At 41.7% G+C, this 19,685-nt stretch overlaps 2 protein-coding genes across 6 annotated transcripts in view; both read right to left on the bottom strand.

The window, feature by feature from the left end:
- LOC138364638 (tripartite motif-containing protein 5-like) overlaps positions 1 to 19,295 on the bottom strand; it is a 162,171-nt gene extending 142,876 nt beyond the window's left edge. For 2 of the 5 annotated variants that reach the window (XM_069324600.1, XM_069324602.1), the window contains exon 1: positions 18,972 to 19,295. Coding sequence is in view for 2 of the 5 variants with exons in the window: in XM_069324598.1 (XP_069180699.1) it covers positions 6,039 to 6,075 (37 nt within the window). In the remaining 3 variants the exon portion in view is untranslated. Of the gene's footprint in view, positions 1 to 6,038; positions 6,077 to 18,971 lie in introns of all 5 variants that reach the window. The other 3 variants (XM_069324598.1, XM_069324599.1, XM_069324601.1) reach the window with 3 other exon arrangements.
- Positions 6,170 to 6,601, bottom strand: LOC138364821 (uncharacterized). Its single transcript, XM_069324805.1, has one exon. It carries the CDS (start codon positions 6,599 to 6,601, stop codon positions 6,170 to 6,172), a length of 432 nt encoding a protein of 143 aa, XP_069180906.1.
- Positions 19,296 to 19,685: the final 390 nt, after the last annotated feature.

The following is a 19,685-nucleotide window of genomic DNA, read 5'->3' as shown; positions in this document are numbered from 1 at the left end:
AGTAAAGTTGAGTATAGTCTTTACTTAGCCAGGTCTCTGTTAAAAATAATAAATGATAGTTTAGTACCTAATGCTGTGAGTAGTGCATTTATATCATCAAATTTTTTACCAAGTGATCTGACATTTTGGTTGAAAACTGATAGGCAAGTGTTATTTTGGAGGGTTTTTTTTTTTTTTTTGTGCAAAGTTTGGTGTGTAATAGCTGCAGTAGTGATGATCAATATGGTGGTTATTGTAGATGTGTGAGAGCAGATTTAGTTGAGGATCAATATCAGCTTGCATGTAGATGCAATGGAGTCAAGATACAATAAGGCAAGCAATTACACAACAGTAAAATACTATATCTGCTGTAAATATCAAATAACTATAACAAAAACACACACAAAAAAGTCAAATAAAGATCACTGTAGTTAGACAAGAAGGATACACAAGTAAAAACAAAAATCAATAAAGATTGACAAGAATAATGTTCAATAACAATATGGAATTAATGAAGACAAAAAAATTACAAGGTTAATCTTAATTAATTAATACTGACTTAAATAATCATAAAGTAATATAATCTTAATGATAATTAACTATAATTAGCTTAGTTATGATCCAATAATTAATATATACTTAAGAAAAATATGACCTATATTAATTAAATCCAATAAGTGAACAATATAAATCAAAATACCATTAAATTTAAAGATAACAGAGTAAGATAATACATTTGAGTAAGATTTTACTAAGATACTGAGGTAGATGCTTACATAAGTACATGGAGACTTTACTGAGATGTTAGGAACTTTTATGGATGAGAGAGCATTATTTAACCAATAGAGTGAAAGACAGCACCTTGGACAAGGTTAGGCCAGGTTAGGCTCAGACACTCATGAGATATTTTCAGTATTGACATTGGAAAGATTCTGGTTTTCAGATATGCCACAGTCATTAAAGGTCAGTAGTTGTTGGTCACACTTTATTTCATATCTTCTTCCTGCTCTTTCCTTCTTTACAATGATCGTTCCATTCCTAGTGTAGCACTGCTTAATAACATCTGGGTTTTGTTGGTGAATTTGATGCAGTGTGTAGAGGAGGGATCCATGCTGCTTGGTAAGGCACTCATTTATATAGAGGATGGTTTTTTGCTTTGCAGCTGTTTGTATGAGGTCATACTTAGCAGTCTGATTTGCAAGTTTGATGAGCATTCACGTAATGCTGTGGGGACTGTTTTAATCTTTTCTGACAGCCGATTTGATATCAACGTAGACTTTGATCTTTAAAATAATTAAGGACATGAGCTACATTACAGCAGTTCTCCCCTTGTAGTTCTGGTAGATCCGCAGAGCTAATGATCAGAGAGTCGTGAAGTTGTTGTTGTTCTAAGGCGTCTTCAGAGGCCGCCTGGTGCATCTGGATTTATTTATTTTTCCAGCTTTTGAAGGATGTCGCTTTATCCTGGTCGCATTTCCCCTGGTCATAATCTTATTTATTTGCTCCATTGTGTCACTTGTGAATTGCTTGATTGTTGGTCATCGAAGATTAAAGGAGGTGGACATAGTTTGTTGTTGATGGGAGACCGTGGCTTGGAGGGCTTCAATTGCTTCCGAGGAAACTAGATTGAAACTACACAATCTACACTAGATTGTGTAGTTTCTTCAGCCATTTGTTGTCCCACAATGGTTTGAAATTTATACAGGGAGGCATAGATTGAGTGAATTCCACAGCTTGAGTTTTGAGTTGAGTCGTTGGCAGCGGCTGGGAGAGAGGGTTGGTAACGCCAGATGCTGTGTTTACCAACACTAGCGATGATCCCAGTGTTGCCGTTGTTTCATTTGGGTCTCTTGGTAACAAGTTGAATGGGCGAGAGGCACCTCTACCTTGCTTGTTGCCAAGTTTGGACATGTTTACGGTGGTAGATACTTGGTAATGTTTACAGAGGTAGATACGTGGAGATTGGTAGTGGAGGTGGGTTAAGCATATAGTGTACGCCTGGCAGCAGGGTCATACATAAACTTGCACAATGAAAATTGGTTATTTATGGTTGATTACTGTTGAAGTTTCCTGTGAGTTATGGCATATTAAGTCTCCATGCACTTATCTCTTGCTAGACAGCAGTTAGGCAATGTAGTGTTGGGTGGAGACGAAATTAACCCGAATTTTATGCCACAGTGCCAGTGTCTTTTGCCTGCATTCCTGCATAGTTATCTGGAAGAGGAAAGAATACAACCCTCTTCCCCACCCTTTCCTTTGAAGGAATAGTGGTATGAAGAAACCCCAGAGCTGGTTGATACCTGGTTTGTTGATATCTGGTTGATGGGGTTCTGGAGTTCTTCTACTCCCCAAGCCCGGCCCGAGGCCTGGCTTGACTTGTGAGAGTTTGGTCTGCTAGGCTGTTGCTTGCAGCGACCCCGCAGGCCCACATATCCACCACAGTCCGGTTGGTTCGGCACTCCTTGGAGAAAATTATCTAGTTTTCTCTTGAAGGTGTCCACGGTTGTTCCGGCAATATTTCTTAAGCTCACGGGAGGATGTTGAACAACCGTGGACCTCTGATGTTTATACAGTGTTCTCTGATTGTGCCTATGGCACCCCTGCTCTTCAACTGGTTCTATTCTGCATTTTCTTCCAAAATGAAGAATCTTCATTTGAATCAAAATGAAAATCTTCCAAAAACTGAAGACAAAACTCACAAGAAAAACACAGAAACCACAATGGTACCCCCAGCACCAGGCCAGGCACCATGATAGGACCCCAGCACTGGGCCAGGCACCACGATAGGACCCCAGCACTGGGCCAGGCACCATGATAGGACCCCAGCACTGGGCCAGGCACCACGATGGGACCTCAACACCGGGCCAGGAACCATGATAGGACGCCAGCACTGGGCCAGGCACCACAATAGGACCCCAGCACTGGGCCAAGCACCATGATAGGACCCCAGCATTGGGCCAGGCACCATGATGGGACCCCAGCACCGGGCTAGGCACCACGATGGGACCCCAGCACCAGGCCAGGCACCACGATGGGACCTCAACACCGGGCCAGGCACCATGATAGGACCCCAGCACTGGGCCAGGCACCACGATGGGACCTCAACACAGGCCAAGCACCATGATGGGACCCCAGCCACTGGCCAGGCACCACGATGGGACCCAACACCGGCCAGGCACCATGATAGGACCCCAGCACTGGGCCAGGCACCACGATAGGACCCCAGCACTGGGCCAGGCACCATGATGGGACCCCAGCACTGGGCTAGGGCACACGATGGGACCCCAGCACCAGGCCAGGCACCACGATGGGACCTCAACACCGGGCCAGGCACCATGATAGGACCCCAGCACTGGGCCAGGCACCACGATGGGACCTCAACACCGGGCCAGGCACCATGATGGGACCCCAGCACTGGGCCAGGCACCACGATGGGACCCCAACACCGGGCCAGGCACCATGATAGGATCCCAGCACTGGGCCAGGCACCATGATGGGACCCCAGCACTGGGCCAGGCACCACGATAGGACCCAGCACTGGGCCAGGCACCACGATGGGACCTTCAACACTGGCCAGGCACCACGATGGGACCCCAACACTGGGCTAGGCACCATGATGGGACCCCAGCACCGGGCTAGGCACCTGAGCCAAGCCATCTACCCAAAATGGGATGAGACACAAACTCCAGAAACCTGCTGCGAGCCATACCCAATTGTTCTGAGTGTCAAACAGAAAGGCCCCTGAACCCCAGGATGCACTACACAAAATATCTTTGGATGGTTGCCAGTATATGGATAGTCACCAGTAACTCTACAATTGCCAGTGACCAGTCACCAATGTCTGGTTACTAGCATCTGGATGGTCACCAATATCTGAATGGTCACCATTATCTAGAGGGTCACAGTATCTAGAGGGTCACCAGTATCTAGAGGGTCACCATTATCTAGAGGGTCACAGTATCTAGAGGGTCACAGTATCTAGAGGGTCACCATTATCTAGAGGGTCACCAGTATCTAGAGGGTCACCATTATCTAGAGGGTCACAGTATCTAGAGGGTCACCATTATCTAGAGGGTCACCAGTAATCTAGAGGGTCACAGTATCTAGAGGGTCACAGTATCTAGAGGGTCACCAGTATCTAGAGGGGTCGTCAGTATCTGGACAGTTGCCAGTAACTAAACAGCTGCCAGTAACTGAACAGCTGCCAGTAACTGAACAGCTGCCAGTAACTGAACAGCTGCCAGTAACTGAACAGCTGCCAGTAACTGAACAGCTTCCAGTAACTGAACAGTTGCCAGTAACTGAACAGCTGCCAGTAACTGAACAGCTGCCAGTAACTGAACAGCTGCCAGTAACTGAAAGATTGCCACAATTTGGACAGTCACCAGTCAACTGTCACCAGACAATTGCCATGTCTGAACAGGTCCCAGTATCCGGACAGTTGCCATATCTGGACAGGTGCTAGCAATCTGAAAGGTTACCATTATCTGGACAGTCACCAGTAACCAGACAGTTGCCAGTAACTGGATGGTTGCCACTATCAGGACGGTTACCAGTAACTAGATGGTCACCAATATCCAGATGGTTTCCAGGACCTGAATGGTCACCAATATCCAGATGGTTTCTAGTACCTGAATGGTCACCAATATCCAGATGGTTTCCAGGACCTGAATGGCCACCAATATCCAGACGGTTTCCAGTACCTGAATGGCCACCAATATCCAGATGGTTTCCAGTACCTGAATGGTCACCAATATCCAGATGGTTTCCAGTACCTGAATGGCCATCAATATCCAGATGGTTTCCAGTACCTGAATGGTCACCAATATCCAGATGGTTTCCAGTACCTGAATGGCCACCAATATCCAGATGGTTTCCAGTACCTGAATGGTCACCAATATCCAGATTGTTTCCAGTACCTGAATGGCCACCAATATCCAGATGGTTTCCAGTACCTGAATGGTCACCAATATCCAGATGGTTTCTAGTGCCTGAATGGCCACCAATATCCAGATGGTTTCCAGGACCTGAATGGCCACCAATATCCAGATGGTTTCCAGTACCTGAATGGCCACCAATATCCAGACAGTTACCACTACCCAGCCGCCAGCATCCGGATGGTCGCCAATATTTGGATGGTCACCAATATCTGGAAGGTCATCAGTATTTGGACATTTGTCTGTATCTTTCTTGGTTAATCAGCAGAGGCAGTACCCTCACTTTCCAGGTCGATGATTAGATCAATATAGTCCAAACACTAACAATTCGATAAGTCAATGTCCAAGCCCCAGCAATTCCATAGGCCTATGTCCATACGCCAACACTTGCATAGGCCTATGTAAGACAATGGTGGAGCATACAGCACTCAAGTACTTATGGTGGATGATGAGAGTGCAAGGAACAAGGACCTAGATTCACGAAGCTCCATGTATTTCTTCGTCAGTAGGTTTGCTACGAAGGTTCCCAAGTGCCGGCTAAGAACGCGCCAAAGGGCGATTCAGAGAAGTAAACTTATGAAGATTTCTAAGCAGTTCACTTAGGTCTCGCTAGATGTCACTACGCTTTTAGTTTGACCAATCAGAGAGAAGGTAACATTTTTCATCTTACAGCTGTAGTCAATCACGACGCTGCCATATCAGAGATTATCCGTGACCACTTGCGACATATTTACGTCAAATTTTCTTATAAAATTAGTATATTTTGAAGTAAAACAATGTTTTTTTCAACTTGTACAGCCAGCACCGACATTGTGGTATACAAATATGTTACATTTTTTGTTTACCTACGTAATTCTAAAAGATAGTGTATAGCTCCCCTTCTCGCTCTCAAGACTTGAGAAGCGATGGTATCTATTTACGTATATACTGTCTCCACTCGATTATCCGGACTATATGGGAAGGACCCCCAGCCGGATAATCACGTGTTCCGGATAATGGTACTTTTTTTACCTATGAGTCCAAAACTAACCATTTCCAACTATTTTTATACTCCAAACAACATAATTTGAATTGCCTTGCCACATATAATTATTAAATATTCAACTAGAAACCTCAGCTTACCTTGTTGTTGTTCGTCTTCTTGATTGATGCCACACATCCTGAAGTTAAAAATTCTTGACAATTTACGTAACCTATACTAACACAACACTAAAATTAACACTTAAAATTACTGTACAGTTCATTAGGCAAAGTTAGTTTTGACTGCCAGCTGCGGAAGCCTCACTGGTTGAAGGCATTTGACTTGCCTGTGACGTCTCACTTGTTGAAGGTGCTTGGCTTGCCTGTGTCGCCTCACTTGTTGAAGGCGCTGATCTTGCCTGTGACTCCTCACTTGTTGAAGGCGCTTGGCTTGATTTTCGTACCATATAAGAATCAAGTGTAGCTTGCCTTCTGTATTCACTGGCCAGTTGTATGATCAGTTCTTTTACTCGCCTCAGGTACTGATACATGTTTCCAACTTCTGGATGAGCACAATTGGATGAAAAATTTATTAATCCGTCAACATAGGTCATGAGTACACTGTATTTTGTGGTCATTGGTGTTGGTTCTTCACTACCTTTTTCATCCTCCATCTCTACGTTGACCTCACCAGTAATAGACTGGAGAATCTCGTCTTCACTCATCACACCATATCTTGGGTCATTGGCATCATTTTCAAGCCAATCAACCACATCCTGTGTTTCTAAGTTTTTGGTCGGCATTTCTGAACATTCCATGGATTTCATCTGTAAATCCTTCAAAATCCATTTCTTCATCCTCCACATTTCTGACTGTAGACTTGAGGAGTTTTTTCCAGGAATTTTTCAAAGTCGATTCCTTTACTTCACTCCACACCTTGGCCCACTTATAGATGGCTTCCTTGATTGTATAGTTCTTCAAATTCTCAAGTTTTTTTTTAGCCCTGTTATCCACACTGAGTTCAATATCTTCCGGGAGAGGCAAAACCACCAAAACTTCATTCAGCATCTTTTTGGTGTAGAACCTCTTCGTGGCACAGATAACTCCCTGATCCAGAGGCTGGATGAGAGGTTGTTTTAGGAGGAAGTGCCATACACGTTATCTTGCCATCATGTGAGGTTAACGTGTCAATTTTAGGGTTGAGTAGCTGCATTATCAAGCAGCAGCAAAGCCCGAACTTCGCTTGGCCTTACTTTGGGTTTCTTAACTTGATAAGCACGAACTTCCCTGAAGAACATGTCATGAAACCAGGAAAGAAAGATCTCCTGTGTAAACCATGCATTTTGTGAGTTATAATATTTGATTGGCAATCTGACCATGCAATGTTGCAAGGCTCTTGATTTCTTTGATTTGCCAACAATTGTACACGTGATTCTGTCTGTGCTGTCGGCATTCGTACACATCATGGCCGACAGCCTGTCCTTGTTGACCTTACGGCCTGGCATACAACCCTCACTCCTCATTGCTAGAGTTTTTTGTTGTAAACGCCTTCAATACAGCCCAGTTTCATCAGCATTATAAATTTGATAAGAATATAAATTATTTGCCAAAATGTATGCTCTTAATTTCTGTTTAAATGGTTCTACACTGCTTTCATCTGCACTCAATTTTTCACCGACAATTTTCCTCTTCACAATATTGTGTCTATCTTTGAACCTTGCAACCCACCCTTCACTGTCTTCGAAATCCTTTATTCCAAGGCTTGCTTCAAACCTGCTTGCAGCATTTTGTATTTCTGGGTCGCGAATTGTCACGCCAGCTGTGCGGTGCTGAGCAAACCACTTGTTCACGACCTCATCCAACTGTACATGCGTCGAAGTTTTCATAGTCTTTCTACCACACTCTCTGCTAGTGCTTGCACCTTCACTCTCACTGGTTGAAATGTATTTCAGATATTTCTTTTTTTTTTTGTTTCCTTATATCAGAAACAGTACTAGTGCCTATATTAAATGCCTTGGCAACACTTGAAGTCGACAGGCCATTTTCACAAAGTTGTATAACACATAACTTGTCCTTAACCACTTAACTGCGCCAACCGAGTATTCACGGTCGGTGGGAAACTGCGGCAACCAAGAAAACTCTTTTTGATTTTTTCGTACCTGTTCTAAATGTGTGCGAGGTTGGTTGTGTACGAAATGGACTCATAGGACCTCCATTGAAAGGCAAGCATATTGGAAAAAATTCCCAGAATGCCCTAGGGCTTCTGGTTGGGTTAGTACTGAATGAGCAACCATGAGTGGCACATGCACCTCTGACTCCCAAATACCTGTCTGATGCGCTGTTGGAAGATCGCGCTCTGTCGGTGAAATTCAAACCTTTTTATTTGAAGAATATAAGGGTCATAATATTGGTGAAGCTAGGTGCGATAAGGACCTAACACAAAGGTTGGATGCAAGTGATACAGCACCTATGAGGATGATACAGCGAGCATATCCAGTTGTAGCTCTGAGCGCCATCCTTGCCCACCTATGCTATGCTATCTCCAATTTATTTAGATGATACATAGATGAATCTTTTTCTGCATTCAGTGATGATGCATCTGATACAAGTAGCATAGATGAACAATGTTAGCGGCTTCCATGGTGGTGTTTTCCATAGATAATTTCAAGAATAGCTGAATCTCTTCTTGACTGACGGACATTCTATCCTTTCTGAATATGTTCGAACAAGTTGCAGTCGCCGACTATCAACAGTCGTGATCTATCGTTATCCGCTCTCGCTATAATCTCTCTCATTATTGTTATAAGACCTCGTTTACTATCTAGCTCCTCCTTTGACCATGTGCTGCTTGGCGGTGGACTATATGCATTTATGATCATTAATTTATTATCTTCATGGCAGATCTCTAGTGCTATTATGTCAACTTCTTGTGGATTGGCAGTCATTATTTCCTTCACCTTTAGGTGTTCTTTCACCAGCACAGCAATGCCACTGCCTTTCCTAATTTTTCTGTCCCGTCTCCAAATTGAGTAGCCCCTTGGGAATATGACCTCATTTAAAATATCATCTTCCAGTTTTGTCTCCGTGAGTGTAACAATGTCTGGTGTCTGCAGCTGTATTACATCACTTGACTCCAGTCTTTGATCTTACTCCATCTATGTTGGTGTATGCAATTTTCAGGAACTTTTTCCCCCTCTCCTTATTCTTCTCTCCCCCTCTCTCTAATCCTTTTGTTGGTTTGCCTTTATGTACCACTTTACTGGTTTGCCTACCTCTATCCCTTTGTAGAAAAAAGAATTGGTTTCTTGTTCATTCCTGCTCTCATTTAAACGTTTTGCCTCGGCGAGGTTCAGTTTCAGCTTCTCTCTCTCTTCTTTTGAAAGATCTCGTCTTAATGACCATACTTTCCCTACCTCATCACTATGTAATTTTCTAGCATTCCTTAGTACTTCTTCCCTCTGTTTGGCACCATTTAGGGTGATCCTCATTGGTCGATCTTTCCCTTTTACGTACTTAACAATCCTCCTGTAGTTGCAGACATTCTCTATGGTATTAAGACCTTTGACGAGGTCAACAATTTTATCTACTACTTTCTCTTCTTCTACAGCTCTTCCTGACCTGGATGTTATCTCCTTTTCTTTGCAACCAAAAATTATCAGAGACTGCGATCAACTGTGTTTTGCACCAATTTAGGATTTGATGCCAGTTCCTTTCTGACTTCCAGCCTACTGTTTGTTTTATCCTGGTTGCTGCAGTGTTTGGCTTCCTTTACTGCTTCTTCTATTTTTTCCTTCTCCTTGGCGACTTGTGCATAGGTGAGTTGCATATCTTTCTTTCACTGTTCTATTCCCTGTGTAACTTCCTCCATCTGTGCTGACAAAAGCTGTTTTTCCTGTTGAATTTCCTTACCTAACCTATCGTAGTCATTTAAGTTTAAGTTTGCTTTAACTTTTTCCAAAGCTATTTTTAAGAGTTTATTTTCCTCTTCCATGGCTTTGCAATTTGTTTCCAATTGATTCTTGTCTTTGCATAAGTCTTTTACTACAACCTGTCCTCTTAAAAAGAACGTCGCTTTCGGCCGTTTGCCCGTATGGCCGAATATGGACGTAATTTGATAATGAAAAAAAATGAAAATAAATTTGGGATTTTTTTTTTTCAACAACAGTAAGTTAAGGGTCCTCTGATAGGTTAGGTGGGCAGGAAATTCTCATAAAGTTTCAAAACGTTATGAAAAACGTTAATGGAAAATTTCCTTTTCTAAGCTTGTCGAGTAAGCCGGGCGACTCAAACAGAAAACGGAACAGTACGTTACTTTTGTGAGTCGATTTCATTTCAAATTACGTCCAAATTTGGCCATAACGCGCATACGCGCCAAATGTGACGTTATTTTTAAGAGGACGGGTTGTTTACTAACCCCTCAAAACCTAAAACCTTGCCACTCAAGTGCTCATTACTTTCTTTCAATTTCCTGATTATTTCTTCATGATAGTTCACTATAATATCTAATTTTGCCAATTTGTTGTGTAGACTGCTGATATCAATGTTTTCTTCATTAAAACTCCCAAAATCTAGCTGTGTTTTGTTTTTCTTCTTGCTGGTGGCCATCTTGAATGTTTTATATGTGTGTGTACGTGAGTGCGTTATTTGCAAGCACACAGAATGAACAAACAGGAAGCGAAAAGCTATCTGTACCTGGTGCAACGAGAGCGAAGTCGCGTTGTGTATCATGGACTATTTTGTTTATTATTACTCACTTCTGAAGTATTGAGTGTGTAATACAGTGCCACTTTGTAAATAGTGTGTGAAACTGTACGTATTGTAATTTTGGTGAAATTATAACAAGTAACGAGCGATAATAAACATTTCTTGTGGACACATTACTGACACATATCACAGTTCCATGGAAAATTATGAACATTCTATTGTATACATATCGTAAAGAACACAAATATGCATCATATACGATAAAAAAACAAATAAAACCGCTTTGGAAATACATAGAACAAATAATTGAAAATATACTTGTGGCAACACCCGGTGCTTGAATGGCCCATGTGACCGTGTCACGCACAGGCGACCAGCCCCTGATGACGTCACAGCACTCCTGGTCCACGTCCCCACAGCCAAAGTGGAATTTGGTATTTATTTTTACATAGACATGTTCAGGGAAGGGAATTTATCATTTTACAATGAAAAAATAATTTTTTGGGAACACTTTATTTCATGCGCACAGGGGGAATTTCACAATAAATTCGGTGCAGCACAGTGGTTAATTGTTAGGACAACCTTCTTCCTCTTAACACCTGTAGAATGATTGATGCTGCTACCAGACATAGTCTTGGCCAAAAATGTTCAAAGTTACTATGAAAATAAAAATGTTATTTAACCACCGTGCTGCACCGAGTTTATTGTGAACTTTTCCCGGTGCGCATGAAATCAAGTGTTCCCCCAAAATTATTTTTTCTTTTTAAAATAATGAATTCCCTTTCTGAACACGACCGGCAGGGAGCCGGTAGGCCGAGCGGACAGCACGCTGGACTTGTGATCCTGTGGTCCTGGGTTCGATTCCAGGCGCCGGCGAGAAACAATGGGCAGAGTTTCTTTCACCCTATGCCCCTGTTACCTAGCAGTAAATAGGTACCTGGGTGTTAGTCAGCTGTCACAGGTTGCTTCCTGGGGGTGGAGGCCTGGTTGAGGACTGGGCCGCGGGGACACTAAAAGGCCCCGAAATCATCTCAAGATATAAAAAATAATGTGAAATTCCACTTACTTTGGCTGTGAGGAGGTGGACAAGATGCGCTGTGATGTCATCATGGGCTGGTCGCTGGTGCGTGATTCGCCCAGACATGGTCGCGCGAGCCGATCAAGTCCCGCCAGTTGCCACAATTATATTTACAAATATTATTTCTATGTATTTTCAATACTTTCTAATGTTTTTTTCGTATTGTATCAGATGTATGTATGTGTCATGACAATGTATATAAAGTATAACATCCATAATGTTCCATGGAACTATGATACATGTGTCACTAAAGTGTCCTCAATAAAGGTTTATTGTTGCAATATTACTTGTTTTACTTTCACTAATAATACATTATATACAGTTTCACACACTATTTACAAAGTAACACACAGTATTACATTCTTAGTACTTAGCAAGCGAGTGATATTCAAAGAAGCAGTCCATGAGACATAGTGGGACTTTGCACTTGACACATATGGTACACATAGATTTTCACTTCCTTGGTTTTCGTTCTGAGTGCTTGCAAACAATGCACTCACGTATGCCTTTGGCCTTAGTTCCTGTAGGTGGTAGGTAGGCAGGCTTGTGAATTGCAAAAGCTTCTTTACCAGCCAGTCTATTGGAAACTAAATGCGCTCTGGTTGGGGCATGATAAACTGTCCTTACGCTATCTTCCTGGCCGTACTTGACGAGTACTTGCGACAGCAGAGCTTGACTAAACACTCGAATTGAAGGTTTTTTGCCCGTTTTCATCAAAAACATGTTGAAACAGTTGAGCACTGTTACATCCATAAGATGAAAGAAGAATTTCCTTGTCCACTTTACAGTTCTACGGACACACTCGATGGCACCAACCATCATGTCACATTAATCTACAAGTCTCATATTTATACTATAGTCAATGATACAATCTGGCTTGAACAATGATCCATCACCTCGATACCTCACTTTGCCACTGTCAAGCATTTCACCAGTGTGAATAGTTGTCAACATATTGACTTCATGTTTGTCTTTCCAACGCACTGCTTATAATTTGTCACATTTTATAAGTTCACAATCACCTTGAGGTTATCTTGAGATGATTTCGGGGCTTTAGTGTCCCTGTGGCCCGGTCCTCGACCAGGCCTCCACCCCCAGAAAGCAGCCCGTGGCAGCTGACTAACACCCAGGTACCTATTTTACTGCTAGGTAACAGGGGCATAGGGTGAAAGAAACTCTGCCCGTTGTTTCTCGCCGGCACCTGGGATCGAACCCGGGACCACAGGATCACAAGTCCAGCGTGCTGTCCCCTCGGCCGACCGGCTCCCTCCTACCTACACCAATATTATTTTCAAAAATTGGCATTTCTTTCCTATTTGTCTTTGCAGTACCCCACACTCCCGTGTTATGTTCAAGCAAGAACTTTGTTAGCAAGGGGCTGGTATAATAATTGTAAGTGTACAGAATGTGCCCCTTGTTCAGCAATGGTTCCATTAGCATCTTTACTACACTGCCAGAAAACCCGAGAGGATCCTCTGAGGGTATGTCTACAGCTGTACCAGAATATAATATCACATCGATCACCATTCCAGTTTCACAGTACAAAAAATTTGAGGCCAGAACGGTACCGTTTCGATGGGATGTACTGTTTGAAGAGAAGACGTCCCTTGAAAAGAACTAGGGATTCATCAATGACAACATTCTGTCCAGGTACAAAGTAATCACGAAATTTCCCTCTGAGATCATTGAACACTTTTCGCACTCTCCAAAATCGATCATTTCAATCAAAATTTTCAAGGTTTTCAAAGTGCAGGCACAGTAGTAGTAGCAGGAACCTGTCTCGTGACATGTATTTGTTGAACACAGGTGATGGAACAGCAGCTTCTTTGTTCCAATAATCCTGAATGACTTGCTTCTCCAAATGTTTTTGGAGCATACATAGAGCAAAGAACACATACAGCTCAGCCACAGTGGTGTCCTTCCAATGTATCATACGTGAAGCCTGTATTATTCCAGCTTCAATAAGTTGCCCTGCATATCTGTTGGTTTTGGCAACAAGATGTTGCATGAACTGCTCATCAAAATATGCACGGAAATAGTCCATTTCCGTCATGTCTTCACTTGTGTATGGGAACATGGGTGCAACCCCTACATCACTATCATCGAATTGAGGTTTGTGTGGTACAAAAATATCATAGTCCTCCCACACAAATTCAGCCGTTCTCCTTTTAGCACCTCCACGAGCGACTCTACTATGGGTGCGTTTTCTGGCACTAAATCTCCTTTGGGGAGGAGTTGGAGGTCTACCTTGTTTACTAGTAGGGCGAGCAGGAAAAGTAGATGTAGAGGCAACACTGTCGGTAGTGTCGTCAGTGTCGTCGAGAGGGAATATATGGCAGCGCTTGGCAGGGCGACCTGCTGAGACAGCAGATCTGCGCCTGGTAACACCGCAACGACGGCAGCTGCTAGCCCTTGCCTCATCTATGCTACTTGTATCAGAAGCAGCGTCACTAAACCCAGAAAATGACTCAATAGTATCACTTTCATCAAAAATGGGAGATGGAGGTAGTGGTGGTGGGGATAATTCTGGTACGGGCGATGACCTGTGATGCTTCACTGTGCGTGCAGCTCGCCCTGAACGATACAGGCTCACTGTATCGTCTTCATCTGTATCTATTTCACTTCCACTAGACCCTTGAGTTATGTCTCTATCAATCCTTGGGTCATCAATATAATATTCCACTTCATCCTCAAACAATAAACTGTTTATCTTCCCTGGAGAAAGTGGTTTTCAACAGCGCGTCCCACAGGCGACTGGGAGCTGGAGGCGCGTGCGTCAGCCATGGTTGCTCGATCAAAACTGAGGCTACCCTCGGGTCTGGGGCATTCTGGGATTTTTTTTTTAAATGGCTGCCCCTCACTGACAGCCTCAGGCATCCATCTCGTACACAACCAACCGCGCGCGCGTTTCGAATAGGTACCAAAAAATCAAAAAGAGTTTTCTTGGTTGGCGTAGTTTCCCGCCGACCAAGAAAACTCGGCTGGCGCAGTTAAGTGGTTAAAAATATATTTCAGTAATGGCGAGGCACTGTGGTATAACACAAGGGATGGGAGCACATGGCTTGACCAGGCCTGGATGGGTCCACTTGGGGCAGGCAGGCACGTTAAGTGGCCGCCAGGAGGAAGAAAAATCACAATATTTTTTTAAGGACACTTCAGCCTATGCAAATTGTTTTTAGGAAACTTGTATAGTATTTTTTATTACATAATTACTTGTATTTCTTTGGTTTTTGGCTATGATGAATTGTTCTAAAATTAATGGTAATTCCTGTACAGTAGTGTATAGGCCGCTCCACATCTCCCCTTATCCCCCCAGGTGATCCCTCCCAACGCTACTCTCTCCCCTGACACGACCCACCCACCCCACCCTCTCCTACACCATGCGCCGAGAGCCACAGCCGTACGGGATTAATACGGTATGGCCCGTGGTCTGGCTTTCATATCTGGACAATTCACTGCTTGTCCGGCTGACTGTCCGTATAGTGCATCATCAGCAGCAAGTTAACAGGCCCAGCTTTTTTGTCCAGTCAAACACCTGATTTTCCGGCTCCTGTGGACATTTTGTCCGGATATTGAGATAACTTTATCCTGTCATGATTTTGGCCGTATAAGGGCGTTTTCCGGATATTCGAATCCCGGATAATCGAGTGTCTACAGTATTTACCTAAATTTACCCAAGGGCCACAATCTATCTAGTGGCCTCGATGAGGATAAAAAGCCAGGGGCTTGTTAAGTCTCGCTAATTGTCCTAATGATATTTTCTAGTTGGATTTTGGCAGGTACGGCTTCAGCGGGTAGGCAGTTCCATGGGTTTTAACCATCTGGGTAAAAAAAACATCTACTTTTCAGTCTTACTTGGGAGGACATACTCTCCAACACTATATCTGTGATTGCCTTGTTACAGTATCAGTGACTTCATACCAGATGATATGAGGCACTTTGAGCTCTGTAATTACTTCATACACTCAGGAATATTGGAAGATATTCTTTTGCTGTACCCAGATTTTGTCAGTGGGAGCTAATAGATCAGCCTTAAGTATTTTGTTTTCTCCTGATTCCATGTATGACTGGCCGTCCTGTGAGGTGAGGATGTTGGATGAGTTTGTAGCTGGTTTTTTATCTAGACTATTTATTTATTATTATTATTTATTAATATATATATAAGAAGGTACATTGGGATTGTGAGGCTACATAGCATAGTGATTATATTCTTGTAAAGCCACTAGTACGTGCAGCGTTTCGGGCAGGTCCTTAATCTAACGTAAATACTAGCAAAATTTATAAAAATGATAACAGGTAATGTTATCTGTTAGTCAGGTAAAAAAACAAAGAAAAAAAGTTGAGAGAATTAGAAAGTATATTAAAGCATATAGGTAGCTCAAATTGATTGCATTGACAGCTTGAATGATAGTTTAACAAAAATTACAAGGCACAATACAGCATATTGCTAGCACTGAAAAGAAGACAGCAATGATCACAAAGGTAAAATTGTTTGGATTAAGTACATAAAGATTGGGAGATTGGGTAACAATAGATACAGACCAAATTTAAAGCACAGTGTAGGAAACTATGAAGATGAAATTAGGTACTTTTTGGTTTTGTTTTTGAATGAGGCAAAAGTCTGACAGCTTTTCAATTCATTAGGGAGTGAGTTCCATAGACTAGGTCCCTTTATTTGCATAGTGTGTTTACACAGATTAAGTTTGACTCTGGGGATATCAAGGAGATATTTATTTCTGGTGTGGTGATAATGGGTCCTATTACATCTGTCCAGGGAGAGTTTCAGAGAATGGACTATATGGTCCTTCATACAGAATAGGGAAGCAGCACATTGCTGTGTATGCCTAAGCATGTTAAAAAAATACATTGTTTGAGAGGAGTCTTGTAGAAACTAGTAAGAGTACTGTAGTTATAATATAATGTTTCCATGATTCAGTGCTTACCTCTTGTGAAAATCGTGAAGTTATTGTTTAGTCAGAGCTGATTTGTTTTTTGTATTGAGGCAGGTATTTTCTCCCCTGATTCCATGTATGACTAACCATCCTGTGAGATGGGAGTATTAGATGAACTTATAGCTAGTTTTTTATCTACACTGTGTAATCTTCCACATAGAATAGGGTAGCAGCACATTGCTATGTATACCTAAGCTTCTTATTACAAAAATATCAGTAATAAAGATATTAAATTATAGTTTGTGTCATTACCAATATTATCCTTATTAAATCATGTTAACCATGGATCATTAAGATCTCATGTTGATATGTAATACAGAAGTCATATTTCTTTTGAATCATTCATTAAATTATGCATTATGTCTCAATATTTCACTTCTTTGGATATACTGTACTGTATAGTACAAAAAGATAGAATAAAAATAACCAGTAATATTTCTTTCATTATATTTTTTATTTAAATAACTGCATCAATATTTTTACAGCTGAGCTGACAGAATTTGTTTCTCACAGGTGCATTATTTGTTACAAAAATTAGGTTTATTGCTACACACAATGGTGCTACATAGCCTTCCCAGCTTGGTGCCTTCTTTTGATAATTACTTACTGATTGTTACACAGCCAAATTGTGTAACAGGAAGAGGTCTTGGACACAAATTTGTTCCATGCTAAATGTAGAGGAATCAGCTGAGCATTCCTCAAATAAAATAGGCTGCCTCAGCTTATAAGATAAATAAAATAAGCATTCCTCAAATAAGTAGCTGCCTCACCTCACTTCCTTAATGCTACATAGCCTTCCCGGCATGGTGCCTTCTTTTAATAATTATTATGCACTAATCTACCCCTATCTTAATTATGGGATCTGTGCATGGGGGTCTACCACTGCAAACCACCTTAAGCCCATCATCACACAGCTAAAATCTGCTATCAGAATAATAACTAACTCTGCTTTCAGACAACACTCAGCTCCCTTGTTTAAATCTCTAAACTTGCTAAATATTAACTCCCTCCACACATTCTCTTGTGTCAACTACATTTACAAAACCCTGTTCTTAAATGCAAACCATGCTCTGAAACTCTCCCTGGACAGATGTAATAGGACCCATTATCACCACACCAGAAATAAATATCTCTTTGATATCCCCAGGGTCAAACTTAATCTGTGTAAACACTCTATGCAAATTAAGGGACCTAGTCTATGGAACTCACTCCCTAGTGAATTGAAAAACTGTAAAACTTTTGCCTTATTTAAAAGCAAAACCAAAAAGTACCTAACTTCATCTATTTAGTTTCCTACACTGAGCTTTAAATTTGCTCTGTACCTAGTGGTACCCAATCTCCTAATTTTTATGTAATATCAAACAACCTTATCATTGTGTTCATTGCTGTCTTCTTTTATGTGCTAGCCATATGCTGTATTGTGACTACCAATTTTTATCAACTACCATTCAAGCTGTTATTGCAATCAATCTTATATTGTTTCTGCTGTATTGTGCCTACCAATTTGCTGTCAACTACCATTTTAAGCTGTCATTGCAATCAATCATAGCTACCTATGTGCTTTAATATACTGTACCTATAATTTTCTCTCATCTTTTTTTTTTTCATTCCATGTAATCTGTTATCATTTTTTGTCTATAAATTTTGCAAGTATTTACCTCCTTAAAATTTTCTTAGATTAAGGACCTGCCCGAAACGCTGCGCGTGCTAGTGGCTTTACAAGACTGTAATTACCATAATTGTATCCTCACATTCCTTATGTACATTCTTGTATATGCATAAATAAATAAATAAATAAATAAATAAATTACTGGTTCCACACACCCAAATTGTGTAACAGGAAGAGGAACCCTACTTCCCTCTCTCTTTTTTTAATAGTCCATATAGTCATAATTATAGGTTTAATTATTCAATGAGAAAAGTTTTTGAAGTTTTTACCCTAACCTAACATCTTTGTGCAGGATATTTTTCTTTTGTGTCTCACCCAGATTTAATTTCAAAATAAAACCAAACAAAATAAATTAAAACTGTGTATGTATAGCTAAGGTACACCCTTACTGATTACTAGGTGAACAGGGGCATTTGGTGATAGTAAATGCTCCCATCAGGCAGGGCTCATAACCTTCTCTCATATTTCATGTTCACCAGTGTTTATTTACTTAATAACTACTGGTATAATATCTTGCTATTATAAAACTAATTCTCCTATCATAAAAGACATATTTACTTCAAGTTTCAAGCAGAGAAACTTGTGGTAATTAGACGGACTGGACGTAGCCGCCACGAAGGCGCTAAGAAGAAAAACATTGGTAGCTAAGAAGAAAAACATTGGTAGCTAAGAAGAAAACCATTGCTAAGTACCTTGGTGAATGTGGCCCAAGGTGGTCAGGTGGAGCCAGTGACTCCTTTCTTCAACAGTTTTGTCTCTTCCTCGTGGTATATCCTCAATGTCTTCAGTGGTGTGCCCTCACCACACACTTACACTGCCACAACTGTCTTGTGAGTATTGTGGGAGGGACAATTTGGCGGGTATTTTGGACACAGGAGACCGTCTTTAAGATAGGCGAGGAGCGTCAGTGTTATCTCACGGGTCGTGTACACGTCCAATAGTGGAACCTTTGTTGTGATGACGTCACTCGCTCGCTTCCCCGCCACCTTCCTTCTTCCATTTTCTTTGGTTACTGATCTTTGCCCACACTTATGTCTAATGTTGTGTTTTATTTAGTTATTATTTACCGATATGTATTTATTTATATTTATTTATTTATATTGAAGAAGGTAGAGTGGGTTGTGAAAGCACAACATTGGTGATTGAGTGTTACATTCTTGGTAAAGCCCCAGCACGCACAGGGTCTCCAGCACGGCCTTAAGCAAACCAATAAATGTAATAATAATTGATGAAGATTAAGCCACCCAAGAGGTGGCACGGGCATGAATAGCCCGTAAGTGGTGGCCCTTTCGAGCCATTACCAGTATCAAAAGATGATACTGGAGATCTGTGGAGGCGCAACTGCACCCTGCGTGACGGGAGATGTCTCCCGGACCAAGTGGTGACCAAATGGAGTGTAATAATAG

The sequence above is a fragment of the Procambarus clarkii genome, chromosome 14, assembly GCF_040958095.1.
Source record: "Procambarus clarkii isolate CNS0578487 chromosome 14, FALCON_Pclarkii_2.0, whole genome shotgun sequence".
NCBI classification, from domain to species: domain Eukaryota; kingdom Metazoa; phylum Arthropoda; class Malacostraca; order Decapoda; family Cambaridae; genus Procambarus; species Procambarus clarkii.
This window is presented reverse-complemented; position numbering and strand designations above follow the sequence as displayed.

Bases quoted from the DNA above. Each gene is read 5' to 3' on its own strand.
- LOC138364821 (XM_069324805.1), bottom strand. From the start codon at position 6,601: ATGAGTGAAGACGAGATTCTCCAGTCTATTACTGGTGAGGTCAACGTA.